Genomic DNA, 24,236 nt, shown 5'->3' with positions numbered 1-24,236 from the left:
TTTTCTAAGTCAAGGTCATTTGAAGGTCAAATTAACCCCCTTTTGGAAATGATCATCTGCAAGTTCAAAAATTAATCCCTTCAAGATGCTTAGGAGGTTAATTAAATTCCTAAAGAGACTGAACTCCTAAAGAATTAAAGGAAGTTAGTCTCTTTAGGGTTTAAATTAACCTCTGAAGGTGTTAAATTAACCTCTTGAAGGGATTAATTTTTAGAAACTGAAGATGGCGATATCCTTACTGCGGATTGAAAAAATATGAAAATGACCTCTGAAGATCAAATGAATTCCATATGAGTTCAAATAAATCCCTTAAGTGAATTTTCTCATTCAAGGTCATTTTGAGGTCAACTTAACCTCCCCTTTTTTGAAGCCCTCATTGAAGGCCTTCCAAAATTTTCTAAGCAGGTTTCAAGGTTGAAAATTTGCTATGAGAACTTTGGAAGGCTTTATTTCCATTTTCCAATCCAAAAAGGGAGATGTTGACCTCAAAATGACCTTGAACGAGAAAATTGATTTAAGGGATTAATTTAACTCCTAAAGTCCTAAATTTTTTCTTCAGAGGTCAATTCTCATACCTTTTCAATCCGCCGGGAGGATATCGCCTCGCTGTCAACTATCTCAACTGTTCAAATATTTACCCACTTACACTTGTTCCTACACCACTTTGTCGTCGTCGTCGTCGTTTGTTTGCACAACACATGGCATTGTTGCCAGAACTTCACTCGACATCATCATCATCATCAGCATGAACGTCACACGACGACACAAAACTATCAATAGACACACACATTTTCCGTCTTTTGAAGAAATTTTATCGCAGGTGCCTTTCCTTATCGCCGCTTATCAGCAGCAGCAGCAGCGAGCGCACGAGAATGCAAGGATTTTTGCAGGCGATGCCCTTGTTTCCAAGGTTACTTCCACGTTACTTCTCGGTGCTGTGTTTTACGACACCGCCGCATCGCAATGACACAAAGACACGTGATTCGCAGCACAACGAACGTCAATGTTGGCAACACAAAAATTTTAAAACTAATAAAATGTAAAAGGAACACAACAAACGTAAGCAATAATGCCATTCCGCCTTTCCTGAAATGTGTTGTTTTTTTTTTGTGTGCACAAAAGTTGGCAAAGAAACACACACAAAAATCACGTTTATTTGCGAGGCAGCGAAGAAATTTATTGTTGCTATACACGCGTAACCCAATTTTCGGTGTCGTTAATCGATTCACGGTGATTTTTTTTTCACGGTGTGTATTTCTCGTATGAAATTGCAAATTGAAATTGAGATTTGTCACAAATTTGTACCAAATCTGCAGATGAATTTATTTATTTGTGAAGTTTGGACTTGAATTTTAATGCGCGAGGAGTGGTTGCTGATCGATTTTGCAAATGCCATGAAAATTATTTCTGGTTTATTCTTAGACAGACAAATTTGAAATTGACATTGCTTGATTTTGCATTTTTTTAGTAACAAAAATTAATTAAAAAATTTTTATTTATTTTTTTTTAGTTTTGATAAAATAAAATTAAAAAATATAAAAAAATTAAATTAAATTTAAAAATATAAAAAAATAAAATTAAAATAAATTAATAAAAAAAAATAATTTGAAATTAAAAGAAAATAAATTAATTAAATTTTAAATTAGATTATTTAAATAATTTTTTAAATTTTATTTTCGATTTTTAATTTTTTTAAATATAAATTTTAATTAATTAAATATTTTTATTAAATGTTTCTCGGATTTTTCTGCTCTTTTTAAATTTTTCTATCAATATTTTTTTTAAATATTTTTTTTTGTTTTCTTAATAAAAAATTTTAATTAAAAAAATATTTTCATAATAAAATTTAATTAATATTTTTGTTTAAAAAATTAACAATGGACTTTAATTAAATAAATTTTCAGGAGCAAAAAATAAAATAAGATATTTTATAGGAGAATTGTTAATTGTGATTTGTTAATTTTATTTTAATTTATTTTTTTTACTAAAAGTTTTGAATAATTGAATATTTATTTTTTTTATTTAATGAAAAATTTTAATTATTAATAAATATAATAAAAATTTTATTTTATTTAAAAAAAATTAAAATTTAATTAAAATTTAAATTCATTATTTAAATTTTTTAAATTAAATTTTGTTTTTTTTAATAAAAAATTTAATTAAAAAAAATATTTTTAAAATAAATTAAAATTAAATAAACAAAAAATAATTCTCCAATAAAAAATCTTATTTAATTTTTCGCTCCAAAAAATTCTTTACAAGTTCATGTAAATTTCCTTGTCTGATAATTTTTTATTTTCTTTCAAAAGTCTCATTAATTAAAAAAAAAATTGTTTATAAAAAAAATAAATAAATGAAAAAATCTTTCCACAGCAACAAACCCAAATAAACAATTCAATCAACTTTGGTCACTCTACTTTTCTTCGAAATATCGCTTCTGACGTCAATCTCTTCACTCCAAAATAATAAAAAAACAACTTATGCTGCATAAATTTCACTGTACAAAAAATACTTAATCAACTTACAAAAAAAGAAAAAAATATAAGGAAATGAAATTCGAGACGTCTCATTCGTCTGATAACACTTCAAAAAATTAAAGTCCGACGCGTTACGACAAAAAGTTTGTGTTTTAAGAACGATGATTAATTGAACAACCGTCTGATCAGATTATTTCGACTTTGATCGTCTACGAATTTTTTTTTTAATTTTCATAAATATTACGACATCTTTATCGCGTAAATCAGATTTTTAATTTTTTTTAATAATTAATTATTCGGAGATAATTTTTTTTATCTTTCGGAATCTTTTGGATGACAAATGCATGCAAAATGTCTAGACCTACTCGATATGTCATCGATCGATAAGTTTCATTGACTTTTCGTGAGTTCCAAGGCTAGCGTGGAGCACAGTGCGGCGAACGCGACAATCACGTGTCTGACATTTTTGACGAAAAAACAACAACATAAAAGCTGTCGACAAACAAAATTTACTTTAACAGAATTCAAACAAAACGTAATATTTTGTGTTGATAAGGCGTCGTCCGTCGTTACTTGCTGATAATGAACAAAAAAAATTTTCGTTACAAGAAAATTGGAACATCTTAGAAACCTCGGAATTTCATCATCTTTGTTTTTCGGTGACACGGCGAAAAAAATAAAATTAAATTTAAAATCCCGACGAAGGTCAGTTGAGTGAACGAAGAAGGTTCATGTCCAAAAATATTTTTTTTTCGTCTAAAAATAAGTAATTTTGATAAGGAGAGAAACATGCAACATCGCACGGCGATAACACAAAACAATTGTCAAGAAGTCTAGAAGTAACAAAGTGATTTAAAGCCGACATTCACTCATCAAACACGCGTCTCCCCTATCTCCGTCCGTGTTTTCTTATCTGTGAAGCACGATTTTTTTTTGTGTGTCATTGCTCGGTCGTTTCATATCTATTACTTTACTACGACGACGGAGACGAGTCAGACAATCATAAAACAAAACATCGATAACGTCGATTTATTGGTGCAGGAAAGTCTCACTAATGAAAAAATTGGAGTTTCGCAAAAGGAAAAAATTTTAAAAAATATTTTTTGACTATTTTTAAGTTTTTTTTTCGAATTATTCTCGCATTAATTTTTTTAAAGTAAAAAGTCTTTGGAAAATTAAAATTTTGTTTTAAATTATTAAAAATTTACTCGAGATCGTAAAAAATTAAACAAAAATAATTTTGGGATTTGATTCGAATCAAACAAATTTTAATGGCGAAATAATAAAAAAAAATTATTAAAAATTAATTTGAAAACCAATATTAAAAAGGCTTTTAAAAAATTTTAAGTAAAAAGTAATTTTTAAAAATAATTTAAGTTAATTAAAAATTAAAAAATTAAAATTGAAACTTTTAATAATTTAAATGCAATTTTTAAAAATTTTTATTATTTAAAAAAATTTAATTTTAAAAAAAATTTTTTAAGTTTTATAGTAATTTTTTTCAAAAGGTTTGTTTCCTAAAAGTTCAATTTTAAAAATTAAAAAGTTTTGTTTTAATTAAAATATTTTTTTTTTCAAAAAAAAAAAAAAATTAATTTAATTTTTCGTTTTAATTGTTTTTGGATATTTGTTTTAAAAATTTATTTGAAATTTTTTTAAAAATTTTTATTTTTCAAAAAAAAAAAAAAATCTTATTGAAAATTACATTAAATAAAATAAAAAAAAAATAAAATATAGAAAATTTTTTTTAAGACTTTTTTAATTTTTTTTACCATCTTGAGACAATTTTTTTAAATTTAAACAAAATTATTTATTATTTTAAATTTATTTTTTTTAAATTTTAAAAATGTTTATTTAAATTGCATAATTATTTATATTAAAAAAAAAATTAAAAAAATTTTTTTTCTTGAAGAAAAAATTCCTTTATAGTTGAGAAAAATTTTTATTTAATTTTTTTTTATTTTTTCAAAAAATTGATAAAAATTCATACAATTAATTTTATTTAAAATTTAAATTAATTTATTAATATTTGTTGAAATTTTATTAGAATTTTTAATATTTTATCCAATAAAAATCTCATCAATAAAATTTCAAAAAAAATGAAATTTTTTATTTCCAATTTTTCGCACATATTTCATCTTGCGAGACACGAATTTTTTATAGCACTTTTCTGTCATATCGCGCGTCAATAAAATGTATAAAAATTCAATCAATGCGAAAAAAACGGAGCCTTTGACCTGTCAGCCATTCACTTCGGTGGTGCTTTTAGTGTGAATGTATCGACACGTGACGCCGAATAAATTATTCAAATTCCTCCGGATAGAGAGTCCATCGTTGCCAGGATTTCTTATCGCAACCCCTCGCGATGACTGTTGAATCGCCACAACTTGCATCATTTTATTGAACTTTGTGCGTCTTTTACGTGCGACTTTTTGTTGATAACATTGCGTTCCGTCTCATTTCCTGCGGCAACGTTTCCAGACACTTTACTAATCATTTAATTTTCATTCAACGAAAAAAAAAATCACAAATTCACCTTACTCAACATGTGCTTCGTCACGATAAATCCATGAAAAAAAAGACGCGACGTGCCCAAAGCTCTTAAAAATTTAAAATTAGTCACTATTTTAAAAAAAAGAATTATTATCAATTTTAATGCAAACAGCATCCGGTAGCTGCTTTTGCTCTCATTTTGTCCTAATTTACAATTCCCACCGCACACAAAATGCATGTAAATACGAAAAAGCAGCAATAATGACCGAAAGACAAAGAGAAGAGAAAGAAAAAATCGGTAGCCAAAAAAATATATTAGAAAAGATGATGAGATGACGAGCTGATGGCAAATACATAATTCAAAGCACAGCAGCCGTTTCGCGTCTTCGTCGTCATCGTCGTCGCTCAAAATCGTCGCTTACATTATCATAATATTCTAATTTTTTTTTCAGTGTTTCGCCTCTAGGTAGTCAAAAAAAAAATAAAATAAAATTTATAAATGTAGAAAGGCCGAGATGTTACTTTTGTGTAATATAATGAGTTGCTGTTCTCCTTCTTGTCTTGCAAAAATGTATCTTTGACAATGACTATCATTCATTTTCGGTCCGTTGTTCTATAAAATGGCACAAAAGATTGGCGAAAGATGATGGGAATTTAATTGGAAACACAACAACAACATTTTTTTTTTGACTTAGACATGAAATATGGCGGCAAAAAATGTGTTTCATTATTGATTATTAGCATTTTTGTTAAAATAAAAAGCAAGACGAAGAAGTGAATTTTTGATTATTTGTGAAATCGTGAGAACGTTAAGATTTTTTTGTAGATGGATTAAAAGCTTTTGTTGTTAAATTTTAGATTTTTAATGAATTTTTAATAGAAAAGATTTAATTTTTGTTATTTTTGGTCATTTCTGAAGTAAAATGCTCAAATTTAAGTTCGGGGTTTATTGAACTTGATGTCAAATTTTGTCAATTTTGGACTTTGAGCATTCAAGTTTTTAATGTTAAATGTCAATTTTAACAGTTACTCTTTGATTTTTCAATTTTTATACATTTTTGATTAAAAAATCTCATATTTTTAATAAAATTAATTAAAAATAAAATTAAATTAAAAATAAACCTCCAATCTGATATAAAAATTCACAAAAAAATCAATAATATGAAAAATGAAAATATATTTTTAATACGGAGAAAAATTTTAGAACAACTTATTTTTGTTACTCAAATATTTATTATTTTTAAAGAATTTTTTTTTTATATTTTTTTTAATAATTTTTTTTTTGTATAAAAATTAACAAAAAGTATTTAAGAAATTTTTTTAATTCAAAAAGTTCATGAACGGGATCTTAAATATTAAAGACGCCCCTGACAGTTAAATAAACTGTGTGAAAAATTTAAATTCATGCTTTAAATTTAAAACCTTTTTGACTTACAAATTTCTATGTGGGTAAAATATTTGAAAAATTCGTCACCAGGGCCTAAAAAAAATAAATAAAAAGATAAAATTTAATCTTTAGTAAAAGTCACATAAATTCAAGTTGAAATATTTTATTTGAAATTTTTTAAATTAAAAAATTTTTTATGATTTTTTCCCCAAGATTTTTCTTATTTATTTAAAAAATTTAAGATTTATTTTTTATGAAGTTTAAAGTTAAATTTTTAAAGTCAATTTTTTTTGACCCTGAGCTTTGCTGAATGTAATTCGTCAAATCACGTGGTAAAATTTGAATAAACCACGTGGTTGAAAATTAAATTAAACCACGTGGTTTTTAAAATTATTAATTCACGTGTCAAAAAAAAATTAATAAACCACGTGGTTGGAAAATTTTAATAAAATAAAAAAAAATATAAATTTAAAATTATAAAAAATTAAATTCTTTACGTGATAAAAAAATTAATTAAAACACGTGGTTAGAAAATTCAAATAAAAAAATAATAAAAATTTGAATAAAAATATATTAAAATAAAAAAAAAATTAATTAAAAAAAATATAAATTTAAAATGATAAATAATAATTTTTTTGCGTGGAAATTTTTTACGTGGATTAATTTTAATTTAACCTCAAATTTTTTTTTCCGTAAATTTCCTACAAATTCTTCATTTCATTGAAAAAAAAATCGACTAAAAATACTCTCAACTCCGCCTTATCGTTTAATTTTCAAGTCAGCGAGACGTGCTTTCTCGCTAATTTTTAATGCGAAACGTTTATCGAACTCACATTTACTACTTACTCTTGTGCAATTATGAATCACTACACTTACCTTTTTAGCAAATCATTACCAACTTCTCCGCTTTGAATGCAAAAATCATGCAAAAATAGGCAACAAATGGAAATTAAAATAAATAAAAGAAGTTTTTTTTTCTGTATAATATATAATAATGAGATTTTTTATTTATTTTTTTTTTCTTCTCATATATTTTTTTTTGTTTTTAGTATAGTGTCTTAATATATTATTTGACATTCTTTGCACAGTAAATTCTTATAACATTCATCAGGTGATTTTTCTTTAAATCATTTTTTTTTATCTTTTTTAGAAAACGTCTATAAATTTATATATTTTTTATAATTTTTTATATTTTATCACCAAAAATATTTTTTCCTCAGTTTTTAACATCTTTTCATATAAATATTTGTGTTTTTTTCTCAGTTTCGACACTCTCAACAATTATGTGCATAAATATATTCTTATAAGTTATTTACAAGTTTATTTACATTTACAACTAAAATTACTTAAAATAATATTAACAGAAAACTAAAGCTAGTAAGGTGTTTTTTGTGTGTAATTCAAACTTATATAAAATTAAATAATATTTAAAAAAAAATAATTTTATTTTAATTAATCAATAATTAAACTTTAAGCAATTTTTTTCTTATTGCAATTTGAAAATAATTTTTTCCTGATCAATTTTATTTGGAAGACATTTTGTGATCATTGTCACATTTTGTGTGTTGTTTTTTTTTTTAAATTATTTAAAATTAAATTAATTATTGCAATAAATGCCCAAAAAATAATTAAATAAAAAAAAATAATATTAAAAAAAAAAAATTGAAGGCACTTTTTAATTAATTAAAAAAAAATAATAATTTTTTTTTTGTAGCGATTTCTTTACTGACCTCTGTTAAATATTTTTTTTCTAAAAAAAAAATTTTTTTTTGGTTTAAATATTTTTTTTTAAAGTTATTTAGATGTTTTTCTGTTTAAGACAACATTTATCATTTTTATTACCTACACTACTACTGGTAAGCATCCGACGTCGATTTTGAACGTAAATATGTCAACAGCAGCACTTTTTTTGTACGAAAACAACACGACAATGACGCTCGCGTGACGTCAGAGAACGCACAAAACTTCCAACAAGTGGCAATGACAACCAGAGATTGATTTGAATTTTTTTCTCGATTGTTCTGTCGGAAATTTGTGGTCAACTGCCTCGAATCGGGCGCGAAACGTGAGTCCGTTCGTCTCGCACAAAAGGTTAAATAAATCGCGAGATCAAACAAAAACGAAATCTTCTCGTGTTTGTGTCACATTTTTCCAGGCCGCCACTTGAGCATGCAAAAAACGTGCTAATATTCAGTGAACTTTTGAATGAGAATGTGACCGACTACTATTGAATATTGGATTAAAACGAAAAAAAAAATTTTTTTTTTCGAGACGTGGATGTGCCCATGACAAAATATTCGCTGACTCAGTAAATAAGTGAGTTAGTTACGACGACTTTGTTGTTCTGCTTTGAAAATAAACAAAAAACGTGTTCGACGAAAAAAAAAATGTATGTAAATTTTTTTTTCTTCGAGTCAGACAACAAACGGGTCTAAGGTCCGATTTTATTTTCGTACCTTTGAAATGCCATCGAAAAAAAAAGCTTCGACAATAATCGATCGATAAACGATGACTCAATGAAAAATTTGCATATTTGTCGATTCACGCGAGGCACGTTCTATGCCATAATTATTTTGCATATCGAAGTCGAAAGGTGACACCGCGCGCTGACTTGACACTTTTTTTCCGTTCAATCGACGCGCGAACTCGTAGAACATGTCAGTTAGAAGCTAAGATTAATGATTTTTTTGTTTTTCAGAGATTTACCAGGGTCTCCATGGCTTGTCGTCGTCCTCGTCTTTGCGCATCACGAGCGAAAGCGGCACCGGGCTGTACGATCCGGGATACTGTTGTTGGTGGTGGTGCATTTGTTGCGTGGCGGCATGATGATGATGCAACGACGCAGCGGTGACATGCGAGGGCGGCGTGCAATCCATGGCGTCGTAACTGTTGGCGGGACTCGGTGGTGTGTGGTAGGGCGACGTGGAATTTTCGCGATGCAAGCGATGCTGCGACGCCGACGACGAATTGTTGTCGTAGAGCGAGGTATTTGACGTGGCGGAACCTGTGGAGGCGGTTCGTTGCGGAATGGGCACGAGCATGGGAACGGGTGCTGGGGCTTGCGGTAACACGAACGCGACACTGCCATTCGATAATTTGGTTGGGATTAGCTGGATGCCGTTCAAGTAGTAGCCGTTGCCGGTTGTCGTGATTTGGGGTTGTTCGCGTTGCGGCGAACTGGGGGGCGACGGGAGGATGTGAACTTGCACGGAACTGCTGTTGTTGGGAGAGGGTTGTTGGTGGGGCGCGATGGGCGTTTCTTGGGGTTTGGCGTTGCCGTTGATGCAGTTGTTCAAGTGTTGCAAGAGGCGACGCTTGACGATGGGTTCGATGCCGGGGAAACGGTTGACTTCGTTGGCGCATTCCGTGAAACCAGCTTTGAATTTGTTCAAGACGTTCGAGTCGGCCATGTGGGAGGATTGACGTTGCAAGTTTTGCAAATGCTTGACGGTCATCTCGAGAATGTCGGCTTTTTCGAGTTTTGAATGACGAGCAGGCTGGAAAGAAATTAAAAAAAATAAAATTATTAATTTTTTATTGCTAAAATATTATTTTTAAAGGTAAGTTGCATCAAAAATTTCAAAAATAATTAAAAATTCGTATTAAATTCATGAAAGTGATTTTTTTTTAAATTTAATTTGTTTTTAATTTTTATTTTATTTAAAAATTTACTGTATGAAAAAATAATTAAAAAAAAATTAAATAATTTAAAATTTAAATTTAAAGAAAAAAAAAATTTAAAAAAGAATTTTTCATTTTTTTTAAATTTAAACGTTTTTTTAAAAGATTTTTAATTTTAATGAATTTTAAATTTAATAAAAAAAATTAACAATTAAATTTTCATTAAATTTAAATAAATAAGAAATTATTTAAAATATTTTTAATCATTAAAATAAATTTTGAAGTTTTGATTTTTAAATTTAATTAATTTAAAAAAAAAATTATTTTTAGGTAATTAAATATTTGATTTCAATAAATTCTTAACATTTTTAAAATTTAAATTATTTTTAAAATTCAAGGAAAATAAAAATTAAACAATTCAATATTTTTTTAAAATTTAATTTAATTTTTTTTAATTTTTAAATTAAAAAAAATAATTTAAAAATTTATTAGCTTAAAATTAATTAAATTAAAAAAAATTATTAAATTTAATTAAATTTAAACTAATTAAATTAAAATAATTTTTTTAAAAAAATATTATTAATTTATTAAAATGATTTTAATAATTTAATAAAATTTTAGAAAAATATTTTAATTTTAATTTTCAAAAAAATTATTTTTAGGTAAAATAGGGCAACTTGATCGACTTTTGATGGAAAAAATATTGTAAAAAAAAAATACTTACGTCTTTTTTCATGGCATCCAAAATGAGCGTCTTCAACTCATTTAGACAGTTATTGATTCTGGCACGTCGTCGTTTCTCCATGATTGGCTTGTTACTCTGCAAAGATAAAAATAGAATTCTTCCATTAGCGCACGACATCAAATTAAACAACAATAATAATGATCCGCAAGAAAAGAAGAGTAAAAGATTAAATTTATTAATAACACAAAATTCCAATAATAAAATCGTTTTTTTTTTGTTGTTTGCGCTAAAAATAGAAAACGTGATGGCGAAACTATTTGTACAAAAAAAAAATTTTATTTGATATTTCGCACCGTGCCGCGCGCACCGTGCGCGTTGTGGTCAACAAAGTCATTGTGTAGGTGTGAACCGACCGAGCAAACAAACGAGACGGCATCGGCGGCAACACGTATTTTTACAAAAAAATAAAAAAAAAATCACTGAAAAACATTCATTTGCATTCTTTGGCTCATATGAATGGAATTTTTGCGTAGTTGGTACCTGTGTTGTTGTAGAATAAATGCCAAATATTCCATCAAACAACCTACTTGTGTGTTTGATCTATTTATTTACTTTGCTTATGACGACTCGCGAACACACAAAGGCCCCAAAAAAAATTTTTTTTTTATGTTTTTTTCCTCTTACAAAGAATTTCTCACCCACATTCACATGGCGAAAAATTCACCACGTGCCAAAACGTAAATCTTTTTTAATGGGATTTTGTTCATGAGAATTTTTTTTTCTTTTATCGATTGACTTTGGATTGAGGGACGCCAGCGAGATAAGAGAAAATTTTTTCTTCCACGCCTTCAGATTTTTTTTTTAAATTTTTTTTTGATTTCTTGACCAAAACTCCTGCCCGCGTAAAATGACATAAAAAGCGAGCAAACAAAATATGGTGAGTAACTTAATTAAGTGAAAATTACGACGACGTCGACGACGAAGCGTGTGTGTGCCCACTGCTGCCACGCATTTACTCGCAAAATGTCATTTAACTCGCCATTCGGAGCGCATTTGAATTTCAAATTAATAATATTTTTTTTTTCTGAGCATCTTCGCTTTATTTGGATGGCAGTCCCCGGTATGGAAAGAACGATGTGCGATGCGAACGAACCGAATGTGGGTGATTTGTGTGTTGAGTGTGTGCGCGCGTGTCTGACCTTCTTCGTACGGTAAATTTTATATTATTTTTTTTTTTCGTTAATGAGGAGGATTGATTATTGTTGTTATTAAGTGAAACTCGGAATGGAGTGTCGCAGCGTGAAATTTTTATTGATTTTTTCGGTTAATTGGAGTGCCGCATGAGATGGACAAGGGGCACTTGTTGAACCGAGAATTGATTGCAGTTTCAATTACGATTTTTTTTGAGCGTGTGAATGATTTTTATTTATTTGATGAGGTAAGATTTATTGATATTTGTGAGAAAAAATACCAAAAAATTTAAGATTTAAGATTGATTATTCATCAAAAAAATTTTTTTTTTATTTTTGACTGATTTTTAAAAAAAAAAAATTTAAAATAATTTTTAAATTAAAAAACTTTTTTAAAATAAATTAAAAAAATATTTTTTAAAATTTAAAATAAATTAAATAATTTATTTCAAGCAATTTTAAATATTAAAAAAAATATTACATTAAGAAATAATTATTTTAGTAAAAAAAAAATTAATTAATTTAAATTAAGTTTAAATTAAATTTAAATAATAATTTATTTGGGTTTAAATCTGAGTTTTAGAATCAAAATTATTTTTTAATTATATTTTTAAAAAATTTGATTGAAATTTGTACAATTTTTGAGACATTTGTATAAAATAAATAAATAAAAATTAAAAATAATTAATAAAAAAAATAAATATTTTCCAATAATTTTTTCTTACAAAAAATAAATTAAAAAAAATATTTTTTAGTGATTTCAAACAATTAAGAATAATAAAAAATTAAAAAAAAATATTTAAAAATAATTTTTTTTTTAATTATTTAAAAATATTTATTAAAAAAATTAAAATAATTTATTCGGCTTAAAATCAAAATTTTTGACTCAAAATTCTCTTTAAATAAATTTATTTTTCTAATTTTTATTTAAATTTCCGCTCCAACTACGTAATTCCCATCAAAAAAAACTTTTTTTTATCTCACTCCCATCACACATTTTCCGCCCATCGATGCAATTACCGCTCGATTACGGCATGCCGTCATTGCCATCATATGTCGATAAGATCCGCGATAGTGATAGTCACAACTAACGCATTACATCGCGTCGCCTGCTCTAATTATCATCATTGTCACCACGAATTATAATTAATGGAAAATTTCCGAAGAGCACATTGCCACTTATCGACACGTCGCTAAATTCACGCCAAATAATTCAACTAAACAAAAAAAAAATAAAATCTGTTTATCTGACCTGAGCTGCTTTTTGCCATTCGATTGTTAACCACTGAACAAACATCTGAAATTTTCCACCGTTTTGCGGTCGAATTCATTCATTCACAACAACAATGTAGATCGTTGCTCATCACACGTTCCCTTTTTTTTTGCTCGTCGCATTAATTTGATATAAAAACAAAACGCGAGGAAAAAAAGCAACGCGACCAACGAACGATATGACTTTATAATAAATATTTACTTTGAGAGGTATGAAATATTCGCGTGGCAATTATAAAAAGCCGTATTCGGCTTAACGTGTGTGTTTACAAGTATTTGACATGTGCCAGTTAGTTAGCTTAGTTTTACAATTATTTTTTTTTATTTTATCATTTTATGGGTGCACACATGCGAGCTCGGCGTGTTGGTGTAAATCATTCATGAATTTCCTTTTCTTTTCTGTGCCTTTTTTTGTCGCGCATGTCAACTCAAAAGTCGTTTCTAGCCACGCTCTGGCTGTTGTTGTTGTTGGCTGTTTGCTGCTTGAATTGTAGCTAAGTGCTCTGTTATTATTAAAATTGACTGCACACGCCATGGCATGTCAGTCAGCAACGAATATTCTCATTCTCTGACGTTTTAATAATAAATCTCTCTCTCGGCGCGCTCGGTGGTGGCATGGCAGCGAAGAATATTCCCACACTCCAAATTAATTTTTTTTCTTGCTTTTTTCGAGTTGGCGTAAAAAAATTATTATTTTTTTTTGGACATTTCCATGTGGGTACCCAACAATTGATTTAATTAGTCGAATTTCCGATCTTTGACCTTCACTTTTCCCCAGCCAGCATGAAATTCGACAGAAAACCGCATCATCGATCGATAAATGTCGTCGTCGCGTCAATCAATCAATGAGACAAAAAATAAAACGAAGACGATTTTAATTGTTGTGTCGTCATCCGAAGTCCGAAGAAGGCTAAGGTGAGTCATTTTATGCGTTTTTTTGCGCGCGTCGCGGTACATTGTTGATTTTAAAAATAAATAAATAATATTTTTGTCGTCGTCTCGTCGTCGCGTGGTCGTTAACGCTTCCTAATATGTTCACTCGAAGTACACTTGAAATCAATTGAACGCGTTCATTTTTTGCCACGTGCGCTCAATCAATTTATCGCGTAAAGCGTTGCTTAATGCCGTGTGTTTCCGTTCCGCGGTTCCGTCGCGGAAACTTCCGATGATCACGCTTCCGGTGTGAATCTGGTCAAAAAATTTTCCATCGCATCAAAAAAAAAAAAATTGCCTCGTCATGACGGATGTTTTGCCATATTTTGATGATTATCGACGCATAACACAAGCGACAACGAATAAAAAATGTGGCACGTACAGACGTTCATAGAGCAAAAAAAAAATTAAGAGATATTTTTAACTGGCTATAAACATTCTCGGAACGACGGAACGGAAAATAACAGAAGCTGCGCGTGGCAATTTCATAATTAGATTTTGATTGCCCAGTTAGAAAAAGATTACAATGTCTCAAAATTTTAACCATATTAGACATTTTAATTAAAAAATAATTTTAATTTTAACAAAAAAATTTCTTATAGGTAAAATTTTATTTTTTTTTTAATTTTAATGAAAATTGATAAAAATTTTGAATTTTTAAAAATTGTTATTAAAATTTTTTAATTAATTAATTAAATTTATTTCTTTATTTATTTTTTTTTAAACTCAAAAACTCTTCATATTTTTTTTAATTTTATTTTTTTTATAAGTTTAAAATGCGAAAAAAAATATTTAATTTTTAAAAATTTTAGTTAAAAACTTTTAAATTATTTTTTTATTCAATAAAAATTTTAATTTTTTTTTTTATAAAAACTCTGTGTTTTTAATTTTTTTATTAAATTTTTATTTTTTGATTTGAAAGAAAAAACAAAATTTTCAATTTTTTCAAAAAATTTTCTATATTTTTAATAAAAATTTCTTTCAATATTTATTTTAAAAAATTATTTAAGAATTTATTTCCAAAATTAGGATTTTTAATATTAATAAATTTTTAATTAATTTAATTTAAATTTTCAGAAAAATTTGATGATTTTTATGATTATTTAACAAATTTTAAAAAAATAAATTTTATAATCAAAAAATTTGAATTTTTGATTATTTTACAAATTTTATTTTATTTTATGTTTAATTAAATATTTTTGTTAATTATTTATAAATTAAAATAAATAAATTAAATAAAATTTAATAAAAAATTAATAAATAAATAAAATAAATTTAATTTAATTTAAATTTAAAAAAAGAATATTTTTTTTAAAATATTTAAAATAAATTTAACAAACTTAAGAATTTTAATTATTCTTTTAAATCTCAAAAATTTTATTTTTTGAATAACAAAAATTTTTTTATATCATGAATGTTCTTAAAATTTATAAAATTAAATTAGAAAAATTAGCTTTAAAAATTTTTTTTCTCATGCATTTTATAAAATTTTTTAAATATAATTTTTTTTTGTAGTTTTTTCGTTTTTTTCTATTAAAAAATTAAATTTCCTGAGAAACTTTTAACCCCAAAAAATTTTTAACTGAGTTTAGATTTTTTTTTTGTTGGTGACGATGGAGTTGACCTACGACGTAGTAGATGATGACAACAACGCACAGCATAAAAAGTGTGGGAAAAAATGTTTTTTTGTGACTTGACCTGAATTTTATATATTTTTTTTGTTGCTGCTTTATTTTGCGTCAAATTGTCTAGTCGCTAGGATAAAGTAAAATATCGTTCGAGTGGGCGAGCACTCAACTCATTTTCCACACACACGTAAAATGTGACAAGAAAATTGCTCCTACACATAACCTTCCTCAATCTACATCGCTACATGTAGCAAGAGCTTGGTGCCGAGGGAAAATTTTCCAACCATCACCAACCAACCAACCACCCACTTAATCCTGGCAACATGACGTTTTTGCGTTTCGAAATTCATTCATGGAATCAAACACTTATCATCATCAACATCGTCGCCTCGTTCTATTTATTTACCCACACACAACACATTCGACAACATCGGCTCACACTTACAAGGTTTTCCATGAATGAAAAACTTTTTTTTTCCTCTGTCGACACAGAAGGCAGCTATGACGATCATGTGATGGTTGTTCGTCATTGACGCGCGCCTGCTTTTCGTCCGCAGTGGCATGAGGAAAATGTGTTGGTTGGGTGGTGGCGACACCCACATACACGCCAGTTCATGTAAACCGGAATGTCAGAAGTTCGGAGCGAAATTAACCGGGGGGACCGGAATGATGGCGCGCAAGGACGTCGTCGTCATCAGTTGTCGACGGCAGGCAGAAACAGGCAAGAAAAGCATGTGGGCGACTTTTGGGTTTTTTTAGCAAACTTTTTTTTTTTTTTTTTTGCTGTCGGATGTCGAAATGTGTCGAGGTGGCAAACAGCCTCAATCATTCTAAGTGCCGTTTGCTACAGCAACAAAAAAAAAACGTATAAAACACTTGACGCTCGTCATGTCACTTTTTTTTTGTCGGTGCGATGCCGTCAATTGTTGGTAGGTATGCGAAGGAGAAAGAAGAGAAAAGAAGAGGCAAAAGGCGTTCGTCGTCGTTGTTGTGCCAAGGAAAAATTTTTGTGATGATAAATTTTTTTTTCGACACAGGAGTGTGGGTGTCGAAAAATTTGTGTGTGCGCGCAAAATTTATCGATTACTGTACACAGTTCAATATAATTAACAAAAAAAAAAAATTTTTTTGGTATTTTTGGAAACTTACTCGTCTGGCATCGCTGGGACGCTTAACGGGCTCCACGGAGGGCGGCGTGGGAGATCCGTTGGCAATGTTGCCAAGTTGCGTCGCCATCGGTGGGTTTTGCGACGGCGGCGATGGATTTGTCATTATTTGCGACGAGGGGTCAATTCCAGTGACCATTTTGTTGAAAAATTTTAATTTTGCAATTTTGAATGGATTTTTATCAGCACGATCAATCACAAAGTTATTTTTTTTTATTTTTTAATTATTTTTTTTTTAATTCTTCATTTAATTTTTTCAGACTTAATTTTTTGTCTGAAATAATTTTTTTTATTTTTAAAAATTATTTTCACTTTTTTTAATAAATTTTTTTTTTTTTGAAAAATCAATTTCGATTTCAATTCACTTTTACTTTAAATTTATTATTATTTTTTTTTAATAATAAATATTTTTTTTTATTTTTCAGAGGTGTCTTCACTATTCAACGTTCGAAGCAAGACTGTTGGATTGTTCTGTTTCTGCCGCTGCCGTTCGTCGTCGACGTTCTTTCGGTCCCATTCTTCGTGTTTCCCGTGTACGAAGAAATCTTCAACCACTTGTGTGACGTGCGTGCCCCGTTCCTGTGTAGGCAGACGGTAGGTAAGTAGGTAGAAAATTGCAGCCGAACACTTATCACGACCGATTTTCTGTGTGTTGTGTACCGATTTACCGATGATGAATGAATGAATGAATCAAGTAAGCATAGAGAAAAAAGTGCATGTACGTTGTTAAGGTCCGATATTTTTAGAGATTTTTTTTTGAATCCTCTGTCGTGCTCCTACAAAAATCTTCGTTGATGATGATGATGACAAATAAGCGCGTGCACGTTCGGCTAAAATCGTGTTGGAGGAGAAGTTTCGTAGTAAAAAAAATTATTTCCCCTGTGATTCACAAATGAAATACCGTAAAAACAAAAAATGTTACGGTACGCACGAACGATCGAGTCGCAGGGGAACTTTCAATTTTTATATGAATTTTTTTTTCGCGTTCGGGTTTTTTTTTGTTTAATTCAACCGAACGATAATAGTAAATATTTTGCTAAATGTGAATGGCATGTGCAATTCGTGGATCGTCGCAGGTAGGTGGCAAGGTGTATTTATCCGGCTTGGCATGCCGCTGCACTGATTGGATTACGGACGGTTTGCGTGTTTCTTATCATCTCAGCTATTAAGACGAATAAATTTAATATTTTCATTTTTTTGTCTCATGAGGATTCTGATTAGGGGGGAGTGGGGTGATATACAATTATAAATATTTTTTTAATTTTTTTTTGTGATTTTTAATGTTTTTGGACGTTAAACGTTGATTCTTAACTTTGAATTATCTTTTTTTAAATATTATTTTTTAATATTATCTCAAAAGATGAAAAAGTCAAACGAAATTTCCCAAATTAAAAATTTTTTAAAAAATAATTTAGGCCGCTCCAATTTTTTTTTGTTGTTTTTACATTGCAAGTTGATAATTTAAATTTGATCTCAGAGTATTTGAAGTTAAAAATTTAAACAAAAAAAAAATTCATAAAAATAACTGTCAAAAAATTTGAAAAATAATTCTTTTGAAAATAAATATTTTTAGAGAAGAAAATTCATGTCAAAATACGATTTTCACTACAAAAATTCTTTAAATTGAAATTTTTTTTTTAATTTTTGAAAAATTTCTCATATGAAAAAAGAGGAAACCGTTATTTTTTAAAAAATAAAAAATTGGAGCGGCCTAAGTGACTTGAAAAAAATTTTCTTCTATAGGTATTTCAATGATCTTCTTGAAAACAGAAATTTTTAATCAAAAAATGTTTCCATTTTATATTTAATTTTAATTTTTTCCTCTGAAGCTTTTTGATAAAATAGGAGGGACAGGAGGGGTTAAAAAAAGGATATATTAAATTTATTCGCCTATGCAAAAACATTTTTTTTTGAATGACGACAATTAGCGTCATTTTGCAAAATTCTTCGGTTTTCAAGGATTTTCTTTTATTTGCCAAATTTTGGTATTTATTGGCAAAACATTACCTCGAGAATTCTTGAAATCCTTTTATTTTGTTTATTTATTAACTCTTTGCAAAAATTTAAAAAAAAAATTAAAATAAAAGGTTAACAATGAAAAAAAGGCAAAAGAGTTGCCCTTTTTGTTCTCTCTCTCTCCAGAGATATGCAAAAATTTTTTTGCACAAAACCAATTGTTGCCAGTTGAAGGGTAAATTTTTTTGCAAGAAAAGGCAAAAATTTGAGGATTGAAGAAAAAAGGAGGAAAGGCGTGTCGTAGTTAAAGGTAATCATCCTTTCTGTCAATCCTTTTCTCTTAACTTTTATGAGCGTAAATGGAATGAAAGGAACGAGAGATATGACCGATGATTGACATACAATGACCATCACTTTCTGTATTGAAGCGTTCAATGAAAAAAAAACAACAAAAATAATGGGAAAAGGTTAATGCTCAGGTAAAGAGTTTTTTTTCGAAGCTCAATTCAAAAAAAAAAGAGTTTTGTTTTTAAAACAATTTAAAATTTTTGCAAAGTCATAAAAATGGCTTTGTTTCAACTTAACTTTTCATGCGACGAGAGATGAATTAAAATTGCACATTTTCAACGGATGGAGGAAGACACGACGAAGCGCGTTCAGATGACAAGTCAAGGTGAACATTTAAACATAGTTCACGATTGAGTTACATTCTTACGTGTCTAGGATGCTGCGTTTTGCTGACATGGCACGAACATGGCCATTTTTTGTTCGTTCGAAACAAAGTCACGATTTTACTTTTAGTTTTTTGCATTGCATACGCAATTGTCGAAGTGATGCTCGTTTCGTGAGAAACAACTGCAGCTGAGCGAGCGTCTTGCAATGGTGAATGAAAAAAAGGTGCCCTACAGTGCTATTGGCTTTGTTTCTGCAGAAAGATGTTGATTAAAAATTGAGTTTAATTCGTATTCTAATGAGCCACTGTTTTGTTTTCATGCATTTTTGATTTATTTATCTGTGAGTTGCTTTGCTCAATAAGCATGAAGCAAAAAAAAATGATGATGATTGGCCCGTAGCTATGCGAATATTTTTCGATTTGCACCTTTTTTCTGTATTTCTTCTCGTATTTGCATCTCGCGATTTGAATATAAAGCCAATTTTTTATGTGGTGTAATCGTCTGTTAATAATCTTCCTCTCGCCATTCCATTCTCGTGGCTCGCTGCGCAGTTCCATACTCGCGACATGGAATGATAATAATATTTAAAGTTGAAAAATTTCACACAGCTTCCAGATTTGCCATAATAATTGTAGGCTTTTGCTTTTTTTATTATTTACGAAGTCGTGTGGGATGTACTTCGTTTTTGTTGTTCCTTAGCGAGACAAGTTACACAGAGAAAAACAAGTTAACTTCGCAGCACTTCAGTGTTCTTTCAAGACTTGACTAAACGATGAATGCGACGAGGAACGAACGCGAATGAGAAAGAAATAAAATCTATAAACGGCGCGCGCTTATTTCTTTATTTCTTATTCATAATCCATTATTCATTTTCGTAATGTCTCATCGGATCTTTAATTTTTTGTATTTCACCGTAAATACATTTCCTCTCGTTTTTTTTGTAGGATTTTTTCTGCAGCGCACAAAGTACGAATTGTTATTGCATTAAAAGTCGTAAACGAAGCTGGCGACGACGACTAACAGGACGACACACGCTTAATGTTGATACACTGAGATTTTTGCGTTATTGCTGTTATCAGGGTGAAGTTGGAATTATTTTTTGTTCTAAATATATATTTTTTTAATTTTAATTTTTTTTTTCAGGAAACAACCGAATGTTATTGAGGATGACTAAGAAGATTAAGATATAGCTTTAACTGTTGAACTGCAGCTATAAAAAAATATTTCGTTTGGCATCTTGATGTTACTAAAGCCTTTCTTGGCGATCATCTTGAAGAAAAGTTTTTTTAAAAAGCTCCTGATGTCATCGAGATCTCTGAAAGGTAAATGCTTCAGAAGTAATAAAGAAGATCTTCAAACCCGAACATGTAGCAAAGAATTGATAAATTTAGTACCAGCCACAGGCAGAAGACAACCATAGAAAATACATAGAGCTTTGATATGAACCAGCAAAGACTATTTGCCTCTGTAGAAATATCCATCGCTGGATGTCACGAGGATGGCTTAGATTTTGATACTCGTTATAAAACTATACGTAAGCAACGCATGAAAATCTATCAAGCCTTCATAAACGTAACTATACGAAAAATATTCTACAACAAGGTGAAAAATGTCTGGATTAAAAAGCTCCCGTTAAACGATCGCGATGACAAAGGATGAAAGTAAATAAAAAAGCAATTGTCTCATAATTAAAATTCGAAGCTCGACAAACAAATGCCGAAATAACGAAATTTTCGAAAAATTAAACTCACGTTTCTATAATCGTTCACGAAGAAAAATATAAATTATGAAGAGCGAACAACTTATGCTGATCCTATTAACTAAAATTTAGGCCCTAAATGCTAAAAACCAAATTTTATAAATTTTTAGATTTTTTAGACAAATTTTAATATCAATTTTTAATAAATTTTTAGTTCCAGAAATTTTGTTTATTGAAAAAATTTTTTTGAAAATTTTAAAAATGTTTATAGAACAAATCTAGCTTTGAAAGACATATGAGCTTTATTTAAAAAAAAAAAATTGAAATTGTCTCTAAAATTGTGTCTTTAATGAACAAAAACTTCCTCCAACATCACCGTGATGCAATAAAAATATTTAAATAATCTTATCGTTTATTATTGAAATAATTTATTGTATTGTAACTGCGATGCAATGTTGTACTTCTTGTTGGCTTCTCTTTTTTTTACCTTCATAATCTTTCGCGTTGCATTACTTGACCATTACTTGCGATATTTGAGACGTTGAATGGGCAATAAAATTAAAGTGGATTTTATTCCGACTCACAACCTTTCTCGCAGGTCTTTAGAAAGTTTTTCGTTCAGCAAGCCACACCACGAAAGTTATCATTTTCCCGAAAAACAAAAAAAAAATAACATAAAACATAAAGAGAATTTAACAATGAATGCCACAAGCATCTGGCTTTTAATTTTAAATATTTTTGATTTGCTTGCGGAATTCACGAAAATGAACCAAATTTACCACAAAAAAATAAAATAAAACGAGTGCCTTGAAGATTTTACACCACCGCCCATTTTTTTTGCTCATTTTTTTAGTGTAGTTGCGTTATGATTGTTGTTAAAATCTGTTAATAACATTTTCGCTACAAAACAAAGGAGTGAACAACAATGGCGATCTTAAATTGAGATAATCTTTTGAGATTCCTTCGCGTCGTTCGCGATCATCGAAAGGGTCCCCGTGGGTACAAAAACATTTTCAGCGAACATGTTGTGTTGATGTGTTGTGTGCATTACCAGCAATTTGATGATAGAGCGCTACCTCCGGGCTACAAGTCATAAAAATTATCGTGATCGTTATGAAAAGTGGTGCAGCTTTTGTTTTCGAAACTCGACCATTCTTGTTGTTGCACTTCTGTTTAATCCTTTTTCTGGTCAATTGTCAATCCTTTCACTTGCTGCTTGGGTTCTGTACCTGTTCCATAAGCTGATTAGCACACTGGCTTCTTAACTCTTTCATGCTGATTTTTTTTTCTGCAGCTTAAGAAACCGAAAAAGAGTAAAGGGGTAAAATTCTGACCAGAAACCAGAAATTTGCGGTCAATTATTTTAATAAGTCTTAACTCTTTTTTAATCCTTGGCATTTGGCAAGTAATTCTCACACAAACAAAGTGAAACAAAAGGCATGAAAAAAGCAAAGCACAAAAAGGGTAAAGACAAATCAATATATAAATATTTTTCGGACAACTTTTCGGGAGTGTGTATGAATAATGCAGCAGGAGATGCAAAAACAATGCACAAAAGAGTTACAAAAGGCATCGAAAACCACAATCAAGATAAATTGCCTTATTAAAAGTAACTTTACAATAACTTTGCAATAAACTCTGCCAATTTCGAGGGTTTTTCGTACGCATTTTATTATAAAATATTATTTTTTTTTCGGGAATGTGCACGAACAATAAAGATTATTGATTGCATTTGTTGGGCATTTGTTCTTTAGTTTTATTTTTCAAATTTAATTCGCGAGTTTCGAGTCCACATGAATTATTATAACATATTTCGCATGCAGCAAAAAATTACACACAAAGTGCAATATAATTTTCTTATTTTATTTTTCATAAACTACCTCGCGTCCCGTATACACAGTACATTGCAAGCATTGATTGATCAAGAGATAAATTATCGCTAATTCAGTAATGATCGTAATAAACCTACCTTTTTGTTCATCCTCTCTCGCATCACATCGACTTTTTATGCTCTCAAGCCAAATAAAAATAATTTTTTCTTCATATTTTTTTTTGTTTTTTTTGAGAAATTGCAGCACAGCAAGTGGAGTTGAATTTGCAATCAAAATCCAGTTAATCGACTGCTCCCAATCAATAATGATCAGGCGGAAATCGTGAAGAGAGTGCAGCATAATGCAATATTGCAAGAAATGCAAAAAAAGAGGTGAAGAGAGGTGTGTGAGTGGAATGTAGCGAATTTATAATTTTATGATAATTTTTTGAGTACTAATGCGATGTGTTATGTTAAGCAAGAATAATAACAACAACAGATGATGATGATGGTGCGAGATGAGAAGTTACGAGCCGGGTTAACAAGATTTGATGTAAAAAAATGAGACTAATTGACGGGATTTTTGATGTGGTGCTTTGTTGATTGAAAGGTGTTTTGATAGCTTAAAATGGATTTTGCGGTGAGTGGTAAATGTCTGTCAGTTCTTAAGAGATTCTGGTGAGAATTTTTTCAGTCTATTAAGTGGTTTTACTAACAATTTATTTTCTTTTAGGTCACAATTCGGTCACAGTCTGTGATGGAATTTTTTATTATGGATAATTTTTAAATTTTTTCAACATCAGTCGATTTTTTGGGTAAGGTAAGTTCAAGTAATACTTTTGACAGGAATCTAGATAGAGGACAAGTGCGATCTCTGTGACGCATTCCTTCATGATGTCCCACACTTGTTTTGTTGTCCATGCAAGCCCTCGGATTTAACAGTCAAAGATCTATGGCGGAATCCCTTAAGAGAAGCCGAATTCCTGGGACTTGAAACAGAAGAGCCGTCAAACTGATTACCGCTATAACAAAAACAACAACACAATAGGTCTTCGAACCGCGGTGATGCATCCTCAAACCTAACCTAAAACAACAATATAAATCTAAAAATTTAACTTTAGATTAAATTAAGAAATTTCAGATTCAAGTTTAAGCTCAATCTGGACATGCTAGAGTATTGAAATACTTCAAAATAATTAACTTCAGTTCTCATGACATTTGAAGAATTTGCTTTAACGATGAAGA

At 29.3% G+C, this 24,236-nt stretch overlaps 1 protein-coding gene across 1 annotated transcript; it reads right to left on the bottom strand.

The window, feature by feature from the left end:
* Positions 1–8,751: 8,751 nt before the first annotated feature.
* Positions 8,752–17,269, bottom strand: LOC134829333 (protein hairy-like). The gene is made up of 3 exons (XM_063842372.1): positions 16,836–17,269; positions 10,703–10,798; positions 8,752–9,854 (listed from the first exon to the last, which is right to left on the bottom strand). Exons 1-3 carry the CDS (start codon positions 16,989–16,991, stop codon positions 9,060–9,062), a joined length of 1,047 nt encoding a protein of 348 aa, XP_063698442.1. The 5' UTR covers positions 16,992–17,269; the 3' UTR covers positions 8,752–9,059.
* Positions 17,270–24,236: the final 6,967 nt, after the last annotated feature.

The sequence above is a fragment of the Culicoides brevitarsis genome, chromosome 2 (assembly GCF_036172545.1).
Source record: "Culicoides brevitarsis isolate CSIRO-B50_1 chromosome 2, AGI_CSIRO_Cbre_v1, whole genome shotgun sequence".
Classification (NCBI taxonomy): domain Eukaryota; kingdom Metazoa; phylum Arthropoda; class Insecta; order Diptera; family Ceratopogonidae; genus Culicoides; species Culicoides brevitarsis.
Note: the sequence above shows the minus strand (reverse complement) of the source record. Positions and strands in the feature narration are given on the sequence as shown.

Bases quoted from the DNA above. Each gene is read 5' to 3' on its own strand.
- LOC134829333 (XM_063842372.1), bottom strand. From the start codon at position 16,991: ATGGTCACTGGAATTGACCCCTCGTCGCAAATAATGACAAATCCATCG. The intron at 10,799-16,835 runs GTAAGTTTCCAA...TTATCTTTGCAG, and splicing joins GTCCCAGCGATGCCAGACGA to AGTAACAAGCCAATCATGGA. The intron at 9,855-10,702 runs GTAAGTATTTTT...ATTTCTTTCCAG, and splicing joins TGGATGCCATGAAAAAAGAC to CCTGCTCGTCATTCAAAACT.